The sequence below is a fragment of the Nerophis lumbriciformis genome, linkage group LG10 (assembly GCF_033978685.3).
Source record: "Nerophis lumbriciformis linkage group LG10, RoL_Nlum_v2.1, whole genome shotgun sequence".
NCBI classification, from domain to species: Eukaryota; Metazoa; Chordata; class Actinopteri; order Syngnathiformes; family Syngnathidae; genus Nerophis; species Nerophis lumbriciformis.
The window spans coordinates 40,934,148-40,961,789 of record NC_084557.2 but is presented as its reverse complement, the minus strand read 5'-3'; the positions used below and the strand labels follow the sequence as shown (position 1 = coordinate 40,961,789).

General features: G+C 41.2%; 1 protein-coding gene and 1 long non-coding RNA gene across 5 annotated transcripts; both read left to right on the top strand.

The window, feature by feature from the left end:
- Positions 1-27,444, top strand: LOC133612095 (DCN1-like protein 5). 4 transcript variants are annotated; one of them, XM_061969265.2, is made up of 10 exons: positions 12-90; positions 9,050-9,102; positions 9,171-9,237; positions 9,959-10,061; positions 10,236-10,401; positions 10,470-10,561; positions 19,968-20,076; positions 20,173-20,277; positions 20,350-20,452; positions 27,167-27,444. In XM_061969265.2, the coding sequence occupies exons 4-10, from the start codon at positions 9,994-9,996 to the stop codon at positions 27,220-27,222; spliced, it is 699 nt and encodes a 232-aa protein (XP_061825249.1). In that variant the 5' UTR covers positions 12-90; positions 9,050-9,102; positions 9,171-9,237; positions 9,959-9,993; the 3' UTR covers positions 27,223-27,444. The 4 variants fall into 4 exon arrangements, with proteins under 4 accessions (XP_061825248.1, XP_061825249.1, XP_061825247.1 ...); XM_061969264.2 differs by having other exon boundaries at positions 1-90; positions 9,050-9,237; XM_061969263.2 differs by lacking the exons at positions 9,050-9,102; positions 9,171-9,237 and having other exon boundaries at positions 48-90.
- LOC140679044 (uncharacterized) lies at positions 21,693-24,614 on the top strand. Its single transcript, XR_012050624.1, has 2 exons — positions 21,693-22,106; positions 23,397-24,614. It is a non-coding gene; the product is annotated as an uncharacterized lncRNA (long non-coding RNA).
- Positions 27,445-27,642: the final 198 nt, after the last annotated feature.

Below are 27,642 nucleotides of genomic sequence, written 5' to 3'. Positions count from 1 at the left end.
CACCCGCGACCCCGGAAGCTTCATCCGCACGCTCCGGCGTCTCAAAAGCCGGTGAAAAAGAGTATGCCTGTTCAAGTGTCATGGAAAAAAGTAAGTGTTTATTCAAGAATAAGTCTATATATTGGCAATAATGGCAAATACACACCTTCTCTATTGATCTAAAAGGTTTTATATAGAACATTCCACAAATGTCTGGCGCGTATGTTGACATATGAGAATTTAAGCTAGCGATCCGCTAGCCAGAAAACAAAGAGGCGTAGAAGCTCACTTATAGTCAAATACTGGGTCGTTTTTTATTCAAACATCTAGACTATAACAGCAAAAGGGAACCCTGATGTAGTTAAGATAATCACCAACTGTAATCAATGGAGAAGTCTGTGTCATGCTAGCTAAAACTCGTTACAAAACACATTGCTTCTAATAACAGTGTCAAACTGAGAAAGTGATGACGTCACTCCAACACATGAACTCTGCTTCAGCTTTGGTACGAACTGTTAATGTTGACAGAAAGTGTGTGGGCTGTTCAGAATAGTTATTCAGTCAACAGACACATCAACTTTCCACAACACAAGAGTCATCTGGCAACAACAAAAAAACACATTACATAAAACATATTATGCAATAGAGCAGTGTTTTTCAACCACTGTGCCGTGGGAGATTATGTAGTTTCACCTATTTGGGTTAAAAATAGACATGTCCGATAATGGCTTTTTTTGCCAAAATCCGATATTGTCCAACTCTTAATTACCGATTCCGATATCAACCGATATATACAGTCGTGGAATTAACACATTCGTATGCCTAATTTTGTTGTGATGCCCCGCTGGATGCATTAAACAATGTAACAAGGTTTTGCAAAATAAATCAACTCAAGTTATGGAAAAAAAATGCCAACATGGCACTACCATATTTATTATTGAAGTCACAAATTGCATTATTTTTTTTAACATGCCTCAAAACAGCAGCTTGGAATTTGGGACATGCTCTCCCTGAGAGAGCATGAGGAGGTTGAGGTGGGTGGGGTTGGGGGAGGTAGCAGGGGGCGTATATTGTAGCGTCCCAGAAGAGTTAGTGCTGCAAGGGGTTCTGGGTATTTGTTCTGTTGTGTTACGGTGCGTATGTTCTCCCGAAATTTGTTTATCATTCTTGTTTGGTGTGGGTTCACAGTGTGGCGCATATTTGTAACAGTGTTAAAGTTGTTTATACGGCCACCCTTAGTGTGACCTGTATGGCTGTTGACCAAGTATGCCTTGCATTCACTTGTGTGTGTGTGTGAAAAGCCGTAGATATTATGTGACTAGGCCGGCACGCAAAGGCCGTGCCTTTAAGGTTTATTGGCGCTCTGTACTTCTCCCTAGTCTGTGTACACAGCGGCGTTTTGAAAAGTCATACATTTTACTTTTTGAAACCGATACCGATAATTTTGAAACCGATACCGATAATTTCCGATATTACATTTTAAAGCATTTATCGGCTGATATCGGCAGTCCGATATTATTGGACATCTCTAGTTAAAACATTTTTTTACAAACCAGTAATTATAATGTGCCGTTGTTGAGTGTCTGTGCTGTCTAGAGCTGAATATCTGTAGGTGGAAGCTGGTAGCTAATTGCTTTGTAGATGTCGGTAACACATCGTGTGAGAAGACGATGGTTTGTCGTGATCACAATATGCAGAGGACAGGGGGAGGCAGTGTGCAGGTAAAAAGGTGTCTAATGCTTAAACCAAAAATAAACAAAAGGCGAGTGCCCCTAAGAAAAGGCATTAAAGCTTTGAGGTGGCTATGCAGAACAAAACTAAAACTGAACTGGCGACAAAGTAAACAAAAACAGAATGCTGGACGACAGCAAAGACTTACTGTGGAGCAGAGACGGCGTCCACAAAGTACATCCATACATGATAATCAACACTGTCCACACAAAAAAAGATAGCAACAACTTGCTAAAACAAAGCAGGTGCGGGGAATAGCGCTCAAAGGAAGACATGAAACTGCAACAGGAAAATAGCCACAAAACAGGAAAAGCCACCAAAATAGGAGCGCAAGACAAGAACTAAAACATTATGCACGGGAGCACAACCAAAAAACTCAAAATAAGTCACGGCGTGATGTGACAGGTCGCGACAGTACACCTACTGTACTTTGAGACGAGCTATAGTGATGCATAGTTGGTTATGGTTTAAATTCATATCCAACAATTGCGACAACAACTTTTTATTGTCTACTGAGTTTCATTTCTTAATGATTTCTGCTGGTGGTGTGCCTCCGGATTCTTTCAATGAAAAAAATGCGCATTGGCTCAAAAAAGGTTGCAAAACACTGCAATAGAGATCGGCCGATATCTTTTTTTCCAGGGTCGAAACGATACAGATTACTATATTTGGAGCCGATACAGTAAAAGTGACATTGAATAATACTATTACAAACTCCAACACTTAACTTTGTTTAAATGCAATGAAGCGTGTCTATTTAAAAAAAAAAACAAGTCAATAAAAACAAAGTGCAGGGAGTTCCTTGACACAGTAGCATCTTATATGAAGGTGAATACAACTGCTAACAAATAAATAGCTCCCTGAAATAATGTGTCACCCTATAATAACTGTAATTGATGAAATTATTCTAAATTCACAAGTGTTGACATTGACAGACTGGTCACAGAGCAATATTACACAGTATTACAAAATGGAAACAGTTACTAAGATTATATCAAGTACAAAACGTAATGTATGGATCACAATAGCAATATTTGGGTGGAAACAAAGTTGACATAATTAACATCTTGCTCAAGACATGATTGTAACAATCCACATTTTGTATTACCGTATTTTCCGGACCATAGGGCGCACCGAATTATAAGGCGCACTGCAGATGGTATTTTTGATATTTTTTCATATAAAAGGTGCACCGGATTATAGGGCACATTAAAGGAGTCATATTTTTTATTTTTTTTCTAAATGTAAAACACTTCCTTGTCATGTGATGGTGGTTCTTTGGTCAAACTGTTGCATAGATGATGTTTTACAAACCATCTTCAAGCCGCTTTCTGACTGTCTCTTCCGGATGCGGCGTTTTGTGGGCGGTCTTATTTACGTGGCTCACCTTCGGCAGCGTCTTCTCCCCGTCATCTTTGTTGTAGCGCTGTAGCGTGCAAGGATTGGCTAACTGTTTTAATGACATTCAGACTTTACTTAAATCAATAACGTAGCAGCATCTTCTCATCCGGAAACAACACTGGAAATGTGTCCCGTGAAAAACCGTCTGATCTGAACACTAATAAAGTTCCTTGGGTGAATAATGTAAACTCACTACACCGGTATGTTTTGGCGCTTTCATGGCGAGTTTACTAACAGATATAAGTAAGAACTTTACACTACTTTATATTAGAAATGGCAACAGTGGAGGATGAATGTCCCATAACAAGAAGATAGAGAAAAAGAAGAAGCTTATCGACTACGGAGTCGCCACGGACTATAAAGGCGGACGCGCGCAATTTTTCAGGATTTATGCAGATCCCAAATACAGATCAGAAGGTAACAAAAGTTGGTTTTGCAAAATATTGTGAAAAAAACCCGCCAGATAATGTCTTACCATATACACACCATAATAATACTTGTATGTTGAAGCACACCAAACGGTGCAGCCTACACTTATCTCTTATGTTTGACTGCCATCGACTGGTCACACTTATTACACCATGTACCAAATAAAATTGCTTCGAAGTGGGTACACTCAACCAAACTTATTCCTTACATTAGGCGCACTTATAAGGCGCACTGTCGAGTTTTGAGAAGAAAAAATAGATTTTAAGCGTGCCTTATAGTCCGGAAAATACGGTATTATGCATGATTAGGCAGCCTACATAGATAGATAAACCTTTGTCTGTTGCAAAATAGAAAATATTCTTTGACAGGTTCTAAGACAAGGTTACAGGACAGAACAATACGAGATGAAAAATAAAACCTAAAAAACAGAGACAAAATTTTAAATATGATGCAACAGTGTTCATCTATGTATGTTTATAGTATGTGTAAACTGCAGCAGCATATACAAAATATTTCAGGAATATGAATGTCGCACAACCGCTTTGCTGATCTGCAGCTTCTTGTGTGCCTATAGGATTTGGATTTGAAAGTGTGACATGGAAACACATTGCATTGTGGGTCTTGCTGGGCTCTGAATGACTTATTCACCTAGCTCAGGGGTCGGCAACCTGTACCAGTCAAAGAGCCATTTTGACCAGTTTCACAAATTATAGAAAACAATGGGAGCCGCAAAATTTTCGAAATTTTTAAATGAAATAACATTGCATATAAACATTTTTTTTTGCTTTGTCCTATGTATAAACCAGGGGTCTCAGACACGCTGCCCACACCTTTGTATGGAATTTTTAAGCTGGTGCGGCACGCGGGTTTTGAATGAATAGCGCTTGTCAGCGTCATGCGTGCCCACTACAACCAGCGTGCCTGATCAGCCACATGTTGTATAGGGCTTCCGCTTGCTCACGTAGGTGACAGCAAGGCATACTTGGTCAACAACCACACAGGTTACACTGACGGTGGCGGTATAAAAAAAAACTTTAACACTCTTACTAATAATGCGCCACACTGTCAACCCACACCAAACAAGAATGACAAACACATTTCGGGAGAACATCTGCACCGTAACACAACATAAACACAACAGGACAAATACCCAGAATCCCATGCAGCCCTAACTCTTCCGGGATACATTATACACCCCCGCTACCAAACCCCGCCCACCTCAACCGACGCACAGAGGGGGGGAGGGGGGGTTGATGTGTGAGGGAGCAGGCTTGGGGTGGGGTTTGGTGGTAGCAGGGGTGTATAATGTAGCCCGGAAGAGTCAGGGCTGCATGGGATTCTGGGTGTTTGTTCTGTTGTGTTAAGGTGCAGATGTTCTCCCGAAATGTGTTTGTCATTCTTGTTTGGTTTTGGTTCAAAGTGTGGCGCATTATTAGTAAGAGTGTTAAAGTTGTTTTATATGATCACCGTCAGTGTAACCTGTGTGGCTGTTGACCAAGTATGCATTGCTGTCACGTACGTTTGTAAGCAGAAGATGTACAATGTATAACAAGTGTTGGACTGGCACGCTGTCAATACAGATTGTAGAGGGCGTCAAATGTTGTACCATCACGGCACGCCCTTATTATAGCTTTAAGGGTGAAAATCGGTGAATATTAATCCCGGGAGTTTTCTGCGAGAGGCACTGAAATCCGGAAGTCTCACGGGAAAATTGGGGGGTTCAGCAAGTAAGCTGCTGAGCCGCATCAGAGTGATCAAAGAGCCGCATGCGGCTCCGGAGCCGCGGGTTGCCGACCCCTGACCTAGCTGAATGCAAGACTCTTAAAGTGCTTACATTTTGGTTTTTTTCCTTTAACAACGATCGTGTGGCGTCATTAGGTGCCACAATCATGGTTATGATTGCTTCAGGAAAAAAAAGCATGAAAGCAAAGCTAAAGAAAGTCAGGTTATGAAGCTAATAGACAGACAGCCAGTAACCTGGATAGCAGCCGTGAGACGATCAAACATGACTTTTAACGCCTTCACCTGGTACATGTTGGTTGGTGTGTTTACTGCATTTTCAGACTGGTAATCAAAGCATATTTTATTCAGTTACACACGTAGCATTCAGTAGGATGTTAGTGTTAGCCAAGATAGCTGCAGGCGGAAAAATGTAAAAATGATGTTGTCTGTTTACTTTTATTCTTGGGTAAGCACAAAATGAATTAGTATTATTTTTGGTGCAGTAGCATACCTGCCAACTACTCCGGTTTTCCCGTAATTCGTACGGTTTTCATCAACCTATTCCGGGTTACGGTTGCAGTGATAAAAAATACGGTTTTTCATTAATTAAAAAAAAAAAAAGGGTGAAAACTACGCGAATTGCACCTTGTGCAGACAAGATGTTTCGATCGGACACGGCGGAATTAGCGATGTAAAAGACCACGTTGGGACAAAAAAACAAGTCTAATGCCGTTGCTAGCGATACAAGTGGAAAACTTTCAACGTTTTTCGTCGCCCAAACAGATTCTTTGGATGTGATAAATGCCGAAGTTTTATTTACGGAGGCAATAATTGAGCATGGATTTCCAATCGCACTGGCTGATCACATGGGACAGTTAAATGTTTGTAATGCAACCTTTAAAAATCATTACGCGGTGATCGCGGTCCCAAAAATAAACTTTTCTTGCATGATAATGTCCAGAAAAATTCGCTTTATATTACTATAGAGTCCTTTTAACGAATGAGTTTGATGGTTTATCACAAACCTTAAATGAAAGAAGTCCTTTGTTCTCCTGCACCATGCATGCGCTTTGGCCTTGCTTCGTGTTTGGTGCGCAATCCTGTCGGCTGTATTTCACAGCACGACATACTGTTAAAAGTGTTTATACTATTTATGCTTTCAAGTCCAAGTTGAAGAAATCTTGTTAAATGTTGACAGCATAACTACCAAAATACAGAAGTATGTCCTTAATTTTTGCAGTGCTATTTCTGTTGAAAAGTTCAAATGATTACATTAGAGATGTGATGTGCCACTTTTCAAGTGTCTGATGGCTTAAATTAATTTTCATTAATTTTTCATATTTTGAATTCTTTTGAAAGGCTTACAAAAAAACTACATTTGAATTGTAATTCCATGCTATTGACAGGACTATTAATTTTAATGAAGTTAGCTTACCATGTTTACAGTATGATAATTGTGATAGAAATGTGAATTTTAGGCACAGAATATTTTTTACAATTGAACAAGGCAGTAGATTATACAAGCTTGGACAGAAAGTTAATAATGACACCAATTTTTTTTTTTATGGAATTGTTTAGTACTGTTTTACCATTTGTTTACTGTAAAAAGTGTTTATACTGTTTATACTTTCAATTAACAAATTGAAGTCTTGTGAAAGGTTGACAGGATAACTGGCATTAACTGTCAAAATAAATTCAAACTATTGAAGTTAGCTTACAGAATAAACATGCCAATCAACCCATATGATTTTTGCTGTAATATTTTTGTTTTGAAAAGTCACTGTGACTGATAGAAAAGTGATGGTTTTAGCAACATTTTAACCTGTCTGAATGCTAATAATCATTTTGCGTCGGGGGGCGAAGCCCTGAACCCTCCACCAGGACTTTGTCCTGGACCTACCGGGGCCTGCGGCCCTTGGACCCTGGCTACTAGGTTTTTCTGATTTCAAAAGTTGGCAGGTATGCAGTAGCACAATGATCAAAGTATTTAAAAGTAATAATAGGCTTGTTTTTTCGGGGAAACCTGCGTATAAAATTAAGCTGGGCACCCTAACTCCTTCTCGAATAAATAAGAGTATAAAGCTGTATATTCTGTGCCATTTGAATGGAGGAAAAAGAGCCTAACAGACTTTGTATTCTGAAATGATTTACCGGTATAAATACTGGCTCTGTTGATGAAATACATACTGTACAAGTTTGGCTTTGACAATGGTGGTAGCCTACTCAAATATCTTGTCCTTTGGACGTGCTCACCAATTAACTTATTTTTTTGAGGTAGCAAGCCTTTGGAATATACAGTTTGGCTCGGTGCGGTCCCTTTTTTTTTTTTTATATGTATGATCCATTTGAATCCAGTCTGTTGCTCTCTCTCACATTACCGCGGGTACAGTACAGCCATGTAAACAAAACCTACCTCCAGAAAAAAATGCGTTGCAAAATCATGTGCCCTTTTGAGCCACATTCTTGGTCTTTGTGTGTCCCTTTAGTAAAACTTTAGTTTGACTTCTTTAAACTCTCAATCACACAACTCTCAGACTACTCTCACAGACTGTTTCAATATCAATCATTTTAGCAGCTTTGTTCAAGTGATTCACAAACACGTCGTAAGGTACACCTTTTCTCCTCCAAACATATTGCTGGGTATTGTGGCCAAACAGCTCAATTATTGTTTCATCTGACCACAGTACTTTCCTCCAGAAGGTCTTATCTTTGTGCATGTGATGTCAGATGAAACAAAAATTGAGCTGTTTGGCCACAATACCCAGCAAAACCTACTCAGTGGCCTAGTGGTTAGAGTGTCCGCCCTGAGATCGGTAGGCTGTGAGTTCAAACCCCGGCCGAGTCATACCAAAGACTATAAAAATGGGACCCATTACCTCCCTGTTTGGCACTCAGCATCAAGGGTTGGAATCGGGGGTTAAATCACCAAAAATGATTCCCGGGCGCGGCACCGCTGCTGCCCACTGCTCCCCTCACCTCCCAGGGGGTGAACAAGGGGATGGGTCAAATGCAGAGGACAAATTTCACCACACCTAGTGTGTGTGACAATCATTGGTACTTTAACTTTAACAAAAGTGATAAAGGAATGGCTAAATCAGGCTAGAATTAAGGTTTTACAATGGCCTTCCCGAAGTCCTGACTTAAACGTGTGGACAATGCTGAAGAAACAAGTCCATGTCAGAAAACCAACACATTTAGCTGAACTGCACCAATTTTGTCAAGAGGAGTGGTCAAAAATTCAACCAGAAGCTTGCCAGAAGCTTGTGGATGGCTACCAAAAGTGCCTTATTGCAGTGAAACTTGCCAAGGGACATGTAACCAAATATTAACATTGCTGTATGCATACTTTTGACCCAGCAGATTTGGTCACATTTTTAGTAGATTAAATTAAATTCATAAAAGAACCAAACTTTATGAATGTTTTTTGTGACCAACAAGTATGTGCTCCAATCACTCTATCACAAAAAAGAGTTGTAGAAATTATTGGAAACTCAAGACAGCCATTATGTTCTTTACAAGTGTATGTAAACTTTTGATCGCGACTGTATATAGTCCCCAAAAACAAAAAGCTAATAACGCTGGGTCTAAAAAAAAAAAACTGTGGCTGTAGGCAATCTTCTAATGTGTGTTTTTTAATAATGGCATTTGAAGTATCATTAGTGTTTAACGACCTCTATTAAACCTCGAATCTTGAACCTGCATTTTCTAATTGTATTGGTGTTAATCCAAAAAAACAAAATGACACAAAACAAATAATGCATCGTGCAACTCTTTTGTCTTCTCACAGGAAACATCTGCCAGCTCTGACAGAATCTACGACAAGAAGTTGTAGAAAGTTTTGTATGTGGGCTTTTTAAAATATTTTTATAAGTTTTTGCTTGCCATTGCAATTTGAAGTCTTGCCACAGATTTGGGACCCTCCATCCAATTGTAATCGAGAAGATCTGAATGATAAAGGCTGCCACAAGTACATAAGTAAGACCTGCATCCTGGATAATTGATCCTAAAAGGGTGGCAAAACCTTACAAGTATCTCTGACATAGTGAAAACTTCAACCATAATAATTGCATTACACTATAAACATTGTTAAAGGAATACATCAAAACTTGCATTATTATCTTTGTAAAGGTCAGAATTGAATGTTAAGGCACCTCTCTCTGCCTGGGTGTGTACAGTGGTGTGCAGAAATATTAGAACACTTGTCTAACATTAAGAAACTGGTGTTTTATTTATTTTCAGAGCTTGATTTTCACTTTTACACCTTTTTGAAAGGTCAAGGCAAAGGTATTGACAATATTTCCCTAACAAATTTATCATTCCAGTCTTTTTTACATTTTACTCTCATTTAGTGGGACGCCTTTTGAAAACATTCAAAGCAGCGCATTTTTCTGCCATTGTGTTGATGTATTTCCAACCTCCATGTCATTCCACACTCTCAAAAGTCAGTTGTAATGAACAAAAAGGGAATTTTGACTGTTACTGCATTTTGGAAATGCAAAACATGTTCCCAAGACATTGATAAAGTTATTCATGCAGGTGTCTCTGGAACACTCATTACGCAATATCAGTATGGTTGAAGGTTCCATTATGAAAGAATCTATGGTTTTATTGGGCTCTTTTAATTGAAATAAGACTTTGTTTTCCAGTTCATGGCAAGTGTTGTAATAATGTTGCACACCACTGTATGTACATGTAGCCCAGCTCGCCGTGAAGCCCATTGAAGGTCTTGTGATGCCTGTGAAGAAGAAAAGAAAGCTGCCTGATCCAGAGGATCATCAGCTCAAGTGTAAAATCACAAGGTAAACAAACGCTCACGTATCTTTCCTGCTCATTTCAACAAAAATTAACTAACTGTTATTGCTTAAGTTGCCAAAAAAACAAACATATGATGGATAGTCAAAATCTTTCTAGCTCTTGGATTTCACCACAGATTCAAGAGCGTTGTTGGTGATGATGTGTTCTTTACACTTTAGCTTCACCCGACCTCCTATTTGCACGTCAAAGCCTTTCAGCACAGACAAGCCCTTCTCTGGCAGAAAGTGCCTGGCTTGGTTCTACGAGTACGCGGGCCGAGACGAGGTGCTCGGCCCCGAAGCCATGGAGAAGTTCTGTGAAGACCTTTGCGTGGCTCCTGAGAACGTGAGTCCGCTCTGATGTGCTGGTGAACTAAGCATCCGACATGAAACGCGTTGCCTTCCATGTTGCAGATCATTATGCTGGTGTTAGCCTGGCATCTGGAAGCAGTCAACATGGGCTTCTTTACCAAAGACGAGTGGCTCAGAGGAATGACGTCCTTACAGTAAGATGACTACTTTTCATTTTGGGGGTTCCGAGTGATTTGGTCTATCAGCCACACCATGGCCTAAGTGAAACCAACCATTGATACCGTCGCCATAGAAACATTGAAAAACGCAAAGCATAAACACAGCATACATGGCGTTGCAACACAAGGAACGCAATTAACAAAAAAAACTAAATGATAAATCATACTATACTGTAAGTAATTAACTAATGCCTCTATTCCAGTGGTTCTTAACCTGGGTTCGGTCGAACCCTAAGGGTTCGGTAGGTCGGCCTCAGGGGTTCGGCAGAGCCTCCGCCGCAGCGGTCAAGACACACCAGACTCATGAATTGATTAACGTGGACCCGACTTAATTAAACAAGTTGAAAAACGTATTGAGGTGTTACCATTTAATGGTCAATTGTACGGAATATGTACTGTACTGTGCAATCTACTAATAAAAGTTGCATTCAATCAATCAATCGTGTAAATAAAAACTTCTCCCTTTCGGCGTACTGTAAAGTTAAAATTTGAATGACAATAAAAAAGAAGTCTAAGTATTATGGATACCCCCAAACAATGTTCCCTCTAATTTTCCATCTGATTTGCAAGTGTGTAATTTGTTGTGAGTTCATGCACTGTGTTGGTTTTGTTCTTTGAACAAGTTGATGTTCATGCACGGTTCATTTTGTGCACTAGTAAAAAAAAACATATAACTTTGTCTTAAATTTGAAAAAAAAAAAAATAAATTTTTTTATTTTTCACTAAAGGGAATGTGCATATGAAACTGGTGGGGTTCGGTACCTCCAACAAGGTTAACAACCACTGCTTTATTCAGTTAACTGTAGAATCTCATAGTCGCTGGGTACAAAATATGATGTAGAAAAAAAAACAAGCCAAAAAACATCGGCATTACCAGCTGTGGCTGTAGGCAATCTTTTGATGATATAGTTACTCTATAAAATGGCAAAACCTGTATTTGTAATAAAATTGTCTCCAGCTATCATCTTCACCTACCTCTGTCGGTTGCGAAATTCAAGCACATTGCAATTAACCTATTAGCGCTATTAATGCTAACTGAGTAGTTAGCTCCTTATTGCTATTACAATATTGCTTCTGTCGTGTTCTGTAATACGGTAGGTCCCCGCTGTCAACTAGACCAGTGTTTCTCAAACTTTTTCCACAAAGTACCACCTCAGAAAACACTTGGCTCTCCAAGTACCACCATAATGACAAACATTAAAATGCAGTAGCGTAGTAGGCCTAACTAGTCATTGAAAACAAGGTAGAGGTTGTATTCAACGAGTATGTTTAATATTTTTGGGCACTGTAACATTACATACAGTTTGAACAGTAACACAAAGGAAAATATAACACTGTACTTTAATCAAGTGATTATTTGGCATACCACAAGATGAGCCACTAGTGGTACAACACATACCAGAGTTTGAGAATCACAGGACTGGGTTACAGTCCAAGAATGATGAATGAAAAAACCCCAATAATGTACTCCTATATATATGTGGCAGACAAGATTTTGCCACAGCCCTTGACACGTGGCCCTGTATTTTTATAAAAATGCGCTTTAACACAGGTATCATGGCTGTGGCAACATCTGGCCTGCCACATTTTTTTAATGAGGCCCGCGAAAGCCTGGAAATATAATGTGCATCAATAAGGCCTTTTGTCTTTTTTTATTAATGTATAGTATTTCAATTTGGAATAAATAATAATAGATTCAGGAAACATTTGTATACAACTTTTTTTTTTTTTTATAGATTTTTTTGAAAGTTGCGAATTGATTTAGAATCAGAATAAATAAAAATCACCATTTGGATGTGAATTAATTTTTTTAAGCACCCATAACTAGGGATGTAACGGTAAACGGTATAATGATAAACCGCGGTAAAATTCCAGACGGTTAATAATACCGTTTAAATTTTTAATAACCAAAAAAGCGGCACTTATTAATGCATTTTAGGCAACACCGCTTACTTCCTGAAAATGTCTGAAAATGTTCCCTCTAAATAAACTGAGCTGATCGCTTCGTTTTACTTCATTTCAATCGCTTCTACTTCCGTGGAGTGTCGGTGTGAGACTAAGAGCGCAATGCTGTTGGAGGAGAACAATATTTGATGTTGCAGTTTCATTTTGAACGTGCAGCTAGCGTCCGTCCGTCAACTGCTGGGACAGACATGCAGCCGGCGATGTGTCATGAACGTCGTCCACAACTTGTTTATAAAGTCTGTAGTTTGTTTACTGGGACGCTCACTCCTCCTTTAATTTAACTGCTAACTTTGTTAGTGTTCCAATAACATCAATACTAGCTCAAATGTTTTGTCATTTCATCGAATTGAACGCAGGCTGAGTTGTCCGTGAGGCACAAAGATTGTGTGTTAGATGTGAGAGGTAGCACTCTTTATTTTTGTTGGCCAAACTGTTGCACTGAAGTACATGGTTGTTGTTGAAGAACAAAGCTTGTTTGACTTCATCTTCATTAGCCAAACTGCTTTGTGTTTTATATTGATATCAAAAAGTAAACACCATGTTTTTTACATTACTTTTTTTTTTCATTCCATCCATCTTCTTCCGCTTATCCGAGGTCGGGTCGCGGGGGCAGCAGCCTAAGCAGGGAAGCCCAGACTTCCCTCTCCCAAGCCACTTCGTCCAGCTCCTCCCGGGGGATCCCAAGGCGTTCCCAGGCCAGCCGGGAGACATAGTCTTCCCAACGTGTCCTGGGTCTTCGCCGTGGCCTCCTACCGGTAAGACGTGCCCTAAACACCTCCCAAGGGAGGCGTTCGGGTGGCATCCTGACCAGATGCCCGAACCACCTCATCTGGCTCCTCTCGATGTGGAGGAGCAGCGGCTTTACTTTGAGCTCCCCCCGGATGACAGAGCTTCTCACCTTATCTCTAAGGGAGAGCCCTGCCACCCGGCGGAGGAAACTCATTTCGGCCGCTTGTACCTGTGATCTTGTCCTTTCGGTCATAACCCAAAGCTCATGACCATAGGTGAGGATGGGAACGTAGATCGACCGGTAAATTGAGAGCTTTGCCTTCCGGCTCAGCTCCTTCTTCACCACAACGGATCGATACAGCGTCCGCATTACTGAAGATGCCGCACCGATCCGCCTGTCGATCTCACGATCCACTCTTCCCTCACTCGTGAACAAGACTCCGAGGTACTTGAACTCCTCCACTTGGGGCAGGGTCTCCTTCCCAACCCGGAGATGGCACTCCACCCTTTTCCGGGCGAGAACCATGGACTTGGAGGTGCTGATTCTCATCCCAGTCGCTTCACACTCGGCTGCGAACCGATCCAGCGAGAGCTGAAGATCCTGGCCAGATGAAGCCATCAGGACCACATCATCTGCAAAAAGCAGAGACCTAATCCTGCAGCCACCAAACCGGATCCCCTCAACGCCTTGACTGTGCCTAGAAATTCTGTCCATAAAAGTTATGAACGGAATCGGTGACAAAGGGCAGCCTTGGCGGAGTCCAACCCTCACTGTAAACGTGTCCGACTTACTGCGGACCAAGCTCTGACACTGATCATACAGGGAACGGACCGCCAAAATCAGACAGTACGATACCCCATACTCTCTGAGCACTCCCCACAGGACTTCCCGAGGGACACGGTCGAATGCCTTCTCCAAGTCCACAAAGCACATGTAGACTGGTTGGGCAAACTCCCATGCACTCTCAAGGACCCTGCCGAGAGTATAGAGCTGGTCCACAGTTCCACGACCAGGACGAAAACCACACTGTTCCTACTGAATCCGAGGTTCGACTATCTGGCGTAGCCTCCACTCCAGTACACCTGAATAGACCTTACCGGTTCCCCTTCTTAAAGAGAGGAACCACCACCCCGGTCTGCCAATCCAGAGGTACCGCCCCCGATGTCCACGCGATGCTGCAGAGTCTTGTCAACCAAGACAGCCCCACAGCATCCAGAGCCTTAAGGAACTCCGGGCGGATCTCATCCACCCCCGGGGCCCTGCCACCGAGGAGCTTTTTAACTACCTCGGCAACCTCAGCCCCAGAAATAGAAGAGTCCACCACAGATTCCCCAGGCACTGCTTCCTCATAGGAAGACGTGTTGGTGGGATTGAGGAGGTCTTCGAAGTATTCTCTCCACCGATCCACAACATCCGCAGTCGAGGTCAGCAGAACACCATCCTCACCATACACGGTGTTGATAGTGCACTGCTTCCCCTTCCTGAGGCGGCGGATGGTGGTCCAGAATCGCTTCGAAGCCGTCCGGAAGTCGTTTTCCATGACTTCCTCGAACTCCTCCCATGTCCGTGTCTTTGCCTCCGCAACCGCTGAAGCCGCACACCGCTTGGCCTGTCGGTACCTGTCCGCTGCCTCCGGAGTCCTATGAGCCAAAAGAGCCCGATAGGACTCTTTCTTCAGCTTGACGGCATCCCTTACCGCTTCTAGGATTACCGCCACGACAAGCACCAACCACCTTGCGGCCACAGCTCCAATCGGCCGCCTCGACAATAGAGGCACGGAACATCGTCCACTCGGACTCAATGTCCAGCACCTCCCTCGTGACATGTTCAAAGTTCTTCCGGAGGTGGGAATTGAAACTCTCTCTGACAGGAGACTCTGCTAGACGTTCCCAGCAAACCCTCACAATGCGTTTGGGCCTGCCAGGTCTGTCCGGCATCCTCCCCCACCATCGCAGCCAACTCACCACCAGGTGGTGATCGGTAGAAAGCTCCGCCCCTCTCTTCACCCGAGTGTCCAAAACATGAGACCGCAAATCCGATGACACAACTACAAAGTCGATCATGGAACTGCGGCCTAGGGTGTCCTGGTGCCAAGTGCACATATGGACACCCTTATGTTTGAACATGGTGTTTGTTATTGACAATCTGTGATGAGCACAAAAGTCCAATAACAAAACACCACTCGGGTTCAGATCCGGGCGGCCATTCTTCCCAATCACGCCTCTCCAGGTTTCACTGTCGCTGCCAACATGAGCGTTGAAGTCCCCCAGTAGAACGAGGGAATCACCCGGGGGTGCACTCTCCAGTACTCCCTCGAGTGAATCCAAAAAGGGTGGGTAATCTGAACTGCCGCTTGGCAGAAAATGTAAAAATAGAGATAAAGGCATCATGTAATAAAAAGAAATCTGACATACTGATAATGAACAAAAACACAAATATTTGTCTTTAAATATATAGATAACTTTATCTAGAGCAATTTGATTAGATATTACAAATTACATGATGACGTCGCGTTCACACACCAACACTGTTTTACCAAACAATGAATAATCCTGATTTCAATATTGATAAAAATAATCTTATTTTGCCCATAATCGTGCAGTCCTATGTGTAAACCTCATATATGAACACTATATTTATCTATATGGACAAAAAGTGCAGTTACGTCTTAAGTCCATAAGGTACCATCTTGCACAATTTGAACATTTATTTGTATTTATTAATGTTATTTTGTTTCTGCCATATTACTTTGTTTATAATGCTTGTGTTGCTTTCATATGCACATTCAACTTTCTACAAACCCCAAAACCAGTGAAGTTGGCACTTTGTGTAAATGGTAAATAAAAACAAAATACATCGATTTGCAAATCCTTTTCAACCTATATTCAATTGAATAGACTGCAAAGACAAGATATTTAATGTTCGAACTGGAAAACTTTTATTTTTTGCAAATATTAGCTCATTCGGAACATGTTTCAAAAAAGCTGGCGCAAGTGGCAAAAAAGACTGAGCAAGTTGAGGAATGCTCATCAAACACTTATTTGGAACATTCCACAGGTGAACAGGCTAATTGGGAACAGGTGTGTGCCATGAGTGGGTATAAAAGCAGCTTCCATGAAATGCTCAGTCATTCACAAACAAGGATGGGGCGAGGGTCACCACTTTGTGAACAAATGCGTGAGAAAATTGTTGAACAGTTTAAGAACAACATTTCTCAACGAGCTATTGCAAGGAATTTAGGGATTTCACCATTTACGGTCAGTCATATCATCACAAAGTCCAGAGAATCTGGAGAAATCATTGCACGTAAGCGATGATATTACGGACCTCCGATCCCTCAGGCGGTGCTGCATCAAAAAGCGACATCAGTGTGTAAAGGATATCACGACGTGGGTTCAGGAACACTTCAGAAACCCACTGTCAGTAACTACAGTTGGTCGCTCCATCTGTAAGTGCAAGTTAAAACTACTATGCAAAGCGAAAGACATTTATCAACAACACCCAGAAACGCTGCCGGCTTTGCTGGGCGCAAGCTCATCTAAGATGGACTGATGCAAAGTGTAAAAGTGTTCTGTGGTCTGACGAGTCCACATTTCAAATTGTTTTTGGAAACTGTGGACGTCGTGTCCTCCGGACCAAAGAGGAAAAGAACCATCCGGATTGTTATAGGCGCAAAGTTCAAAGCCAGCATCTGGATGGTATGGGGGTGTATTAGTGCCCAAGGCATGGGTAACTTACACATCTGTGAAGGCACCATTAATGCTGAAAGGTACATACAGGTTTTGGAGCAACATATGTTGCTTATTCCAGCAAGACAATGCCAAGCCACGTGTTACAACAGCGTGGCTTCATAGTAAAAGAGTGCGGGTACTAGACTGGCCTGCCTGTAGTCCAGACCTGTATCCCATTGAAAATGTGTGGTGCATCACGAATCGTAAAATACCACAACGGAGACCCCGGACTGCTGAACAACTTAAGCTGTACATCAAACAAGAATGGGAAAGAATTCCACCTGAAAAGCTTAAAAAAAATGGTCTCCTCAGTTCCCAAACGTTTACTAAGTGTTGTTAAAAGGAAAGGCCATGTAACACAGTGGTAAAAATGCCCCTGTGACAACTTTTTTGCAATGTGTTGCTGTCATTAAATTCTAAGTTAATGATTATTTGCAAAAAAATAAGTTTCTCAGTTCGAACATAAGTATCTTGTCTTTGCAGTCTATCCATCCATCCATCCATCTTCTACCGCTTATTCCCTTCGGGGTCACGGGGGGCGCTGGAGCCTATCTCAGCTACAATCGGGCGGAAGGCGGGGTACACCCTGGACAAGTCGCCACTTCATCACAGGGCCAACACAGATAGACAGACAACATTCACACTCACATTCACACACTAGGGCCGATTTAGTGTTGCCAATCAACCTATCCCCAGGTGCATGTCTTTGGAGGTGGGAGGAAGCCGGAGTACCCGGAGGGAACCCACGCAGTCACGGGGAGGACATGCAAACTCCACACAGAAAGATCCCGAGGCCGGGATTGAACTCACGACTACTCAGGACCTTCGTATTGTGAGGCAGACGCACTAACCCTTCTGTCACCGTGCTGCCCTCTTTGCAGTCTATTCAATTGAATATAAGTTGAAAAGGATTTGCAAATCATTGTATTCTGTTTTTATTTGCCATTTACACAACGTAACAACTTCACTGGTTTTGGGTTTTGTACCTGACGTACATACTAGGGATGTCCCGATCCGATATTTGGATCGGATGGGCCGCCGATATTCGCAAAAAAATGCGTATTGGCAAGGCATGGGAAAATGCCGATCCAGATCCAGTTTAAAAAAAACTCCGGTCCGTGTTTTCCAACGCACCGATTTAAATAATACATTCCACTTTTCTGCTGTTCCCTAAGCTCCGTTCCGCATTTTCCAGCACACCCACATGTCTGTGGATTCTAACGCAGTTGCTTTTAGCTGCTGGCATTACACGACAGGATCTTCTCACTCTTTCCTGTGTCTCCCTCTTACAGACAGCGAGCGCACCTTCTTACACACGTCACATACTGTCACGTCATACGTCATATACGTATACGCCCTCTCCCAGCAGAGAGCGAGGTAGCAGCATGGCTAACGTTAGCTGTGATGCAAGCGCAGCCGCTAAGGTGCGCGCCTGCTCAAGCGTCTTCAGCGCACGGCAAATCTATGCCACGCACAAAATCAAATAAAAAAAATAAGCGCATAACAATTTTCGACACACGGACACGACAGAGAAAACAGTTTTCGTCATCATTGTTCAAATATTGTAAGGTCTGTCGAGACGCTTATCTCCATTCGGTGCCACATGTCCACACCATCGCCGAGGCAAACATTTCCACGTCAACACCGTATGAAAAAAATAGTGATTTTTTTTTAGTTGTGATTTCCCTCTCTGCATGAAAGTTTAAAAGTAGCATATATTAATGCAGTATGAAGAAGAATGCTTTAATGTAGACATGCAAGACTTGAAAGAAAATTTTGAAAATCAAGACTACATTTCCTGCAAATGGGTGCATTTCTACCCTATATTTTAACTTTAGATTTATTCTCATATCAAACTCTTTTAGTTGTCTTTTTGACACTTACATCCGGCGCCCCCCTCCACACCCTGGATTATAAATAATGTAAATAATTCAATGTGATTATCTTGTTTGATGACTGTATTATGATGATAGTATATATCTGATAGTATATATCTGTATCATGAATCAATTTAAGTGGACCCCGACTTAAACAAGTTGAAAAACTTATTCGGGTGTTACCATTTAGTGGTCAATTGTACGGAATATGTACTTCACTGTGCAACCTACTAATAAAAGTCTCAATCAATCAATCAAAACACATAGAATCATCATACTGCTGTGATTATATGCATCAACTGTTCATTCAAGGCTAAGGCAAAATATCGAGATATATATCGTGTATCGCAATATGGCCTTAAAATATCGCAATATTAAAAAAAGGCCATATCGCCCAGCCCTAGTTTCAATGATGCCATTTCTGTTTGTCATGTATAATTTTGTCTATTTTGTGTTTATCCTTGAATAAACAGGTCAGTTTCTTGTTACCAACCATTGTGTATTATTCAAACTCCCCTAATTCAGCTGGCTAGTTGTTATCAAGAGTACTAAAACCCTTTTCAACATGATTCTGACAACTAAGTAGGCTAAATAACTTTAATACATGCTCGGATAGGCCATTATCGGTCAGTATCGGTATCGGATCGGAAGTGCAAAAACTATCGGTATCGGATCGGAAGTGCAAAAACCTGGATCGGGACATCCCTAGTCCATACATACATTTTGAATGTGGTGTTTGTGTTTTTTTGTTTGTTTGTTTTTTAAATAAAACTTGGTTAAAGGATTTTAGTAGAAGTAGTTTTTGAAAATTGAGCACATTTAAAATTACAGCGTTAAAATAACCGTGATAAGAAATGTTCATACCGTGACATACCTACCCATAATGTATATTTATTTCTAATTTATAAATACACAAATAGTTAGGATATACTAGTTAATAAATGATCATGTGTTTAAAGGGAGCTATGTTTTCCTCTCCACTTTCTCATGCACTCCAAATTATTGAAGTTAAAAAAAAAACCGATTTAAAACTTTTTTTTTCACATGCTTGTAGTACTGTAACGTGCCCCTGTCTGCAGGTGTGACTGCACACAGAGGTTACAAAGCAAACTGGATGACCTGCGTGGTGAGCTCAATGACTCTGGCCTTTTTAAAAACATCTACAGATATTCTTTTGACTTTGCCAGGGTGAGTTGACTTCTACCTTGTCTTGTTTTGTGTCGCCAAGTGTTTAAAATCTGCTCACCGTTCTTTCCAATGCGTGTTCGTGTGTGGCACCATCAGGATAAAGACCAGAGGAACCTGGACATGGACACAGCTAAATCCATGCTGGCCTTGTTGCTAGGCAGATCTTGGCCTCTCCTCCCAGTCTTCGTCCAGTTCCTAGAAGTAAGTGTGAGGGGACGGAGGAAGGGGTTTGTTTAGTCATGACCAGAAAAGGGTTTGAAATGTGTCCCGCAGCAGTCCAAGTACAAGGGTGTGAACAAGGACCAGTGGTACAACGTGTTGGAGTTCAGCAGGACAATCCGTACTGACCTGACCAACTACGACGAAGACGGAGCTTGTAAGTTTTGCTAATTCTGCATGATTCCAAAAGGAATTTCATTAATTGGGATTAAAAGTTTTTTAAGTTGTCTTTCATTTGTGGAACAAAAATACAAACGACCACAAATGAATGACTTAAAAAGGAGCAGTAAAATAAAAGTGGCAAAGTATTTATTGACTTGAATATACAAAACCCAAAACCAGTGAAGTTGGCACATTGTGTAAATAGTAAATAAAAACAGAATACAATGATTTGCAAATCCTTTTTAACTTACCGTATTTTCCGCACCATAAGGCGCCCTGGGTTATAAGCCGCGCCTTCAATGAACGGCATATTTCAAAACTTTGTCCACCTATAAGACGCCCCGTGTTATAAGCATCATCTAACTGCGCTAAAGGAATGTCAAAAAAACAGTCAGATAGGTCAGTCAAACTTTAATAATATATTAAAAACCAGCGTGATGTGGGCGCGCACGGAGTCGTATATCAACATGGACGGAGCTGCGTGAAAAAAGCCACCCGGCCTCTTCGCGTAAACTTACCTTAACCACTCGCTCATCTTTTCTTCATCCAGCCCTTCGAGTTAGCTTTTATGATGACGCCGGCTGGAAAGGTCTCTTTTGGCAAGGTCTTCCTTTTGAATATCACCATGGGTGGAAGTTTCTGGCCATTAGCATGGCAAGCTAGAACCACAGTGAAGGATGACTTCTCATTCCCTGTGGTGCGAATATTCACCGTACGTGCTCCCGTTGTATCCACAGTGCGGTTCACAGGAATATCAAAAGTCAGTGGAACCTTGTCCATGTTGATAATGTTCTCTGGCCGGATCTTTTTTTCAGCTATCTTGTTTTTACAATATGCACGGAAAGTAGCCAGCTTTTCTTGAAAGTCTTTAGGCAGTTGCTGTGAAATAGTAATCCGTGTGCGGATGGAGAGATTGCGTCTTTTCATGAACCGGATCCCTGTCGCTTAGTAGGAGCCATTTTGTGGTCTTTACAGATGTAAACACACAAAGGAAATGAAACGTAATATTCGCGCGCTTCTTCTTCTTCTACGTGGGCGGGTGGTTGCTTACAGTAGAAGAAGAAGCGCTTCCTGTTCTATGGGGGCGGGTGCTTACCTTGGCGGTTGCTTGCGTAGAAGAAGAAGCACTTCCTCTTCTACGGGGAAAAAAGATGGCGGCTGTTTACCATAGTTGCGAGACCGAAACTTTATGAAAATGAATCTTAATATTAATCCATATATAAAGCGCACCGGGTTATAAGGCGCACTGTCAGCTTTTGAGAAAATTTGTGGTTTTTAGGTGCGCCTTATAGTGCGGAAAATACGGTATATTCAATTGAATAGACTGCAAAGACACGATATTTAATGTTTGAACTGAGAAACATTTTTTTTTATCTGCAAGACACTGGTCATCTTGGAGGTGTGTTTGGACTACTTCTTTTTGGCCAAGTATCTGCTTTAGAATGTCCCAAGTTAATTTTTTTCCCTTAATGAACTGCAGCTCCCCAGTGCCGACAGCACTCATGTAGCCCCAGACCATAACACTACCACCACCACCTTCGACTGTATGCAAGACACAATTATTTCGACTCATTCTGTGGGTAAGCAGTACACTGACTACTCTAAAGTACAAAACCCAAAACCAGTGAAGTTGGCACGTTGTGTAAATGGTAAATCAATCAATCAATCAATCTTTATTTATATAGCCCTAAATCACAAGTGTCTCAAAGGGCTGCACAAGCCACAACGACATCCTCGGTACAAAGCCCACATACGGGCAAGGAAAAACTCACCCCAGTGGGACGTCGATGTGAATGACTATGAGAAACCTTGGAGAGGACCGCATATGTGGGTAACCCCCCCCCTCTAGGGGAGACCGAAAGCAATGGATGTCGAGTGGGTCTGACATAATATTGTGAGAGTCCAGTCCATAGTGGATCCAACATAATAGTAAGAGTCCAGTCCATAGTGGGGCCAGCAGGACACCATCCCGAGCGGAGACGGGTCAGCAGCGCAGAGATGTTCCCTGCCGATGCACAGGCGAGCGGTCCACCCCGGGTCCCGACTCTGGACAGCCAGCACTTCATCCATGGCCACCGGACCTGTGCCCCCCCCTCAAGGAAAAGGGGAGCAGAGGAGAAAAGAAAAGAAACGGCAGATCAACTGGTCTAACAGGGGGGCTATTTAAAGGCTAGAGTATACAAATGAGTTTTAAGATGGGACTTAAATGCTTCTACTGAGGTAGCATCTCTAATTGTTACCGGGAGGGCATTCCATAGTACTGGAGCCCGAATAGAAAACGCTCTATAGCCCGCAGACTTTTTTTGGGCTCTGGGAATCACTAATAAGCCGGAGTTCTTTGAACGCAGATTTCTTGCCGGGACATATGGTACAATGCAATCGACAAGATAGGACGGAGCTAGACCGTGTAGTATTTTATACGTAAGTAGTAAAACCTTAAAGTCACATCTTAAGTGCACAGGAAGCCAGTGCAGGTGAGCCAGTATAGGCGTAATATGATCAAACTTTCTTGTTCTTGTCAAAAGTCTAGCAGCCGCATTTTGTACCAACTGTAATTTTTTAATGCTAGACATAGGGAGACCCGAAAATAATACGTTACAGTAATCGAGACGAGACGTAACGAACGCATGAATAATGATCTCAGCGTCGCTAGTGGATAAAATAGAACGAATTTTAGCGATATTACGGAGATGAAAGAAGGCCGTTTTAGTAACACTCTTAATGTGTGACTCAAACGAGAGAGTTGGGTCGAAGATAATACCCAGATTCTTTACTGATTCGCCTTGTGTAATTGTTTGGTTGTCAAATGTTAAGGTGGTATTATTAAATAAATGTCGGTGTTTAGCAGGACCGATAATCAGCATTTCCGTTTTCTTGGCGTTGAGTTGCAAGAAGTTAGCGGACATCCATTGTTTAATTTCATTAAGACACGCCTCCAGCCAAATAAAAACAGAATACAATGATTTGCAAATCCTTTTCAACTTATATTCAATTGAATAGACTGCAAAGACAAGATATTTAATGTTCAAACTAAAAAACATATTTATTTATTTTTTGCAAATAATCATTAACCATAGAATCTAATGGCAGCAACACATTGCAAAAAAGTTGTCACAGGGGCATTTTTACATGGCCTTTCCTTTTAATGGAATGCACGCCCAACAGGTGTAAAATAAAGTGCATCTGTATCCTCCTTCAAAACCGCACTAAAAGAACACCTCCAGGCAACTACAACCCTAGACTAACAACCTCCCCCCTCCACATTCCACCTCACTGGATTGTAAATAATCAAATGTATATACTTGTTCTTATGCTTTCTGAGCTCACTATGTTCACTGCTCGCTGTACATATCCTACCAAGTCAGACCTACACTGTTTCAATGTCCATTTCTCTGATGATATAATTGTTGATAACTGTAATGCTGATATCAACCAAACCTAACCCCCCCCCCCCCCCCCCCACACCACCACCACCTCATCCCACCCCCCGGATTGTAAATAATGTAAATAATTCAATGTATATACTCTGATGATTAACTTGTGTGATGACTGTATTATGCTGATAGTATATACTTGTACCATGAATTGATTAACGTGGACCCCGACTTAAACAAGTTGAAAAACTTATTCGGGTGTTACCATTTAGTGGTCAATTGTACGGAATATGTACTATACTGTACAATCTACTAATAAAAGTTTCAATCAATCAACAACACTCAGTAAAGGTTTGGGAACTGAGGAGACCAATTTTTGAAGCTTTTCAGGTGGAATTCTTTCCCATTCTTGCTTGATGTACAGCTTAAGTTGTTCAACAGTCCGGGGTCTCCCTTGTGGTATTTTAGGCTTCATAATGCGCCACACGTTTTCAATGGGAGACAGATCTGGACTACAGGCAGGCCAGTCTAGTACCCACAGTCTTTTACTATGAAGCCACGCTGTTGTAACACGTGCAAAATGTGGCTTGGCATTGTCTTGCTGAAATAAGCAGGGGCGTCCATGAAAAAGACTCTGCTTGGATGGCAACATATGTTGCTCCAAAACCTGTATGTACCTTTCAGCATTAATGGTGCCTTCACAGATGTGTAAGTTACCCATGCCTTGGGCACTAATACACCCACATATTTGCAAAAAATAAAGTTTTCCAGTTCAAACGTTCAGTATCTTGTCTTTGCAGTCTATTCAATTGAATATAGGTTGAAAAGGATTTTCAAATCATTGTATTCTGTTTTTATTTACCATTTACACAACGTGCTAACTTAACTGGTTTCGGGTTTTGTACGATGATAGTTGCAGCCCTAATGTACATTAGGGCTGCAACTAATGATTATTTTGATAGTCGATTAGTCAACGATTATCTTAACGATTAGTCAACTAATCAGATAATAAAGCGTACACATATTTAATGGCTTTAATTTTTCCATCGACTTCTAAATGCATGAAGTTATTTTAGGCATGTTCTTACTAACAACAAAGATAATTCATTCATTCATAAATATTTATTTATACTGTAACTGTGCTGCTCATTCAGCTGGTACTAAATTAAAATGACTAATAAAATGTACATGTGGTTCGAGTTTGTTAGTGTCTTTTTTTACGTCATTGCAAATTGACGCTGCTTTAAAAGGTACTTGAATTGATGTAGACAAAGTTTAGCTGGCTGACTTCGGCTAAAATGATAGTTCAAGTTATTTTTCACACAACTTTGTCTCACTCTTGTTAGCTAACTAGCTGGAAGCTAACACTATTATAGAAGCTGAGATCCCATCCTCCCTCCAAATGTCCGACATCATGTCTCCGCTTTAAATGCTGGCCAATCACAGATGTACTGCCATAAAAACAAGGTCTACTTTGCAAAATGAGCAAGGTATTCATGTTTTTAATAAGAATAAGAGGAAATATTTAACCAACTTCCTCCCGGAAAAACACGAGTGATGATGTCGCGACTACCGTTTGCAAATATAATTGTCTGCAACAAATGTCATTGTTGTTATATTTGGTATATAAATGATAATAAAACCATTTCAAAATGTGTTTCAAAGGCGTCTAATTTAGCTGTTGACAAATAGAGTAGGTCACATGTCATTTACGGTTGTACTTTCTCAAAACTATTATTCTGGTAATATCTGGTTCTATCGACACTGATTCTTCTGTTTTGGCTACTTTACACTAGTTTTGGGCATGGATCCAACGCCAAGTAGGTACAGGGGCAGTATTGGTCATACTGATTATTCACATTTCAAAGATCATTAAAAAATTAAATTTTTGATGGCAATTATAATTGGACAAACACTATCAATTACTCTTCAAAAGGACTCTGATTTCAATCTGTTGTTTTTTGCCCTCAAAGCCTTCTTTTGTCCAGGGATCTATTACCCGAGTTTGTAAACAATAAACGACAAAAGGTTGTTTGATAGTCAAATATTTCGACCTGATACTATACTGTTTGGTATAGATTCGTCCAGCTTTGTTTACATTCAAGAGCTCTAGCTTGCAGCTGGCATATCCTCCTACCATGTGTCATGTAGCATGTTCTGCCATTCCTCCTCCTCCTGGAATGATAATGTACTTTATTTGCCGCCACGAAGGCGATGATTACTGATTTAAAAGTGGTTTGCACTGTGGACCGTAGTTGAGGGGCGCAGGGGAGACGTTCCTCCAGAGCCTATGTACTTCGGGGCTAACAACCTTCACTTTACCCGGAAGTGGGTCTTTACAGCTGAGGGTGAATGACGAGGCCGGCGGTTTGTTGCAACTTTGTGACTTTATTGGACGCAGCCATCAACCAAGCTAGAGCACCTGCACACACTCACTGTTGCTATTCCCTCACCTCTCTCGCCTACTCACTCACTGACATCACTCACCTCACATGCTGTCATATCTTAAAGGGCCACACACACACATACGCTACTCTCATAACAACTAACAAGACATCATGGTGAAGCCAGAAGTCGAGTTTCTTAACATGGACACATTCTCAATACTTTTCTTTTGTCGAGCACAAAGAAAATAACATTTTAGTTAAATGTAAGTTGTGTCTTGGATCAAAGATCCTATCCACTTAAAGTTAAAGTGCCATTATGTTGCAGCTATTTAAAATAGTTTTGTCAATTTGCTCTGGCCTGAAATAAATTGGCCCTTTGAAACATATCTTTGTCTTTGTGTGTTGAATGTAGACCACATTGCTTTCTGAGTTCAGTGATGCATATGCATTTCAAGTTGATCAACAGATTGTATTACTTTCCAGTGCAATAACAGTACTGGAATGAAGGCTAAAAGGGCATTAATGGGAGCTTTAAAAAAGAAAAAGAAAAAAAAGAACTAGTTACTTTTCACAGTAATGAATTACTTTTTGGTGTAAGTAACTGAGTTACTTTTGAAATAAAGTAACTAGTAACTCTAACTCAGTAACTAACCCAACACTGGTCATCAACATGCATTATCGCGATGCAACGAGCTCTATCGCGCAACTTCAGTATTTACATTTTTTTTGTATTTTGTTAAAAAACAAAATCAAGATGCCATATTTATTAATATTTTTAAAACAAAAATGTCAGCCATTGCATGGACGCATGTGTAAACTCAGCCTTGCAATACTAAATGTCGTCATACCCCTACAGCGATGTCTCCTTCTGTAACTATCAGTACTTTAAATATTTGAGACACACCTTACCTTCTTGTCGCTGAACACCGCACCTTGTTTGATTGACAGGGCCGGTGCTTATAGACGAGTTTGTGGAATGGCACAAAGCTTGCTCTGCATTGTAGCAGACTGACACTACACCAAAGACCACGTCGACAACCACATGATCGTAAATCAAGAGGAGGAGAAAAGACGACATACTAATGGACTGTGACTACACACACATGCATTGGACTTGTGGAAAGAACTGAATTCTTAAAATGAGAGAAGCCCTTAAACCTCCTTCTTGATTTATTTGTCCCTCATTTGTTTATAGATGTTCACAATAATAAAAAGAGGAAATTTGATGTGACATGTTTTTTTCCTGAGGACCTCATTGAATATACAGTAAGTTCCTATTGGAATATAAAGAATAGTTAATATTTAGACCAGGGGTCCCCAAACTACGGCCCGCGGGCCGAATCCGGCCCCCCAGCATCCAAAATCCGGCCCACGGGAAGTCCCAAGTAATTAAATAAAAAAAATGTATTTGATTTTTTTTAAAT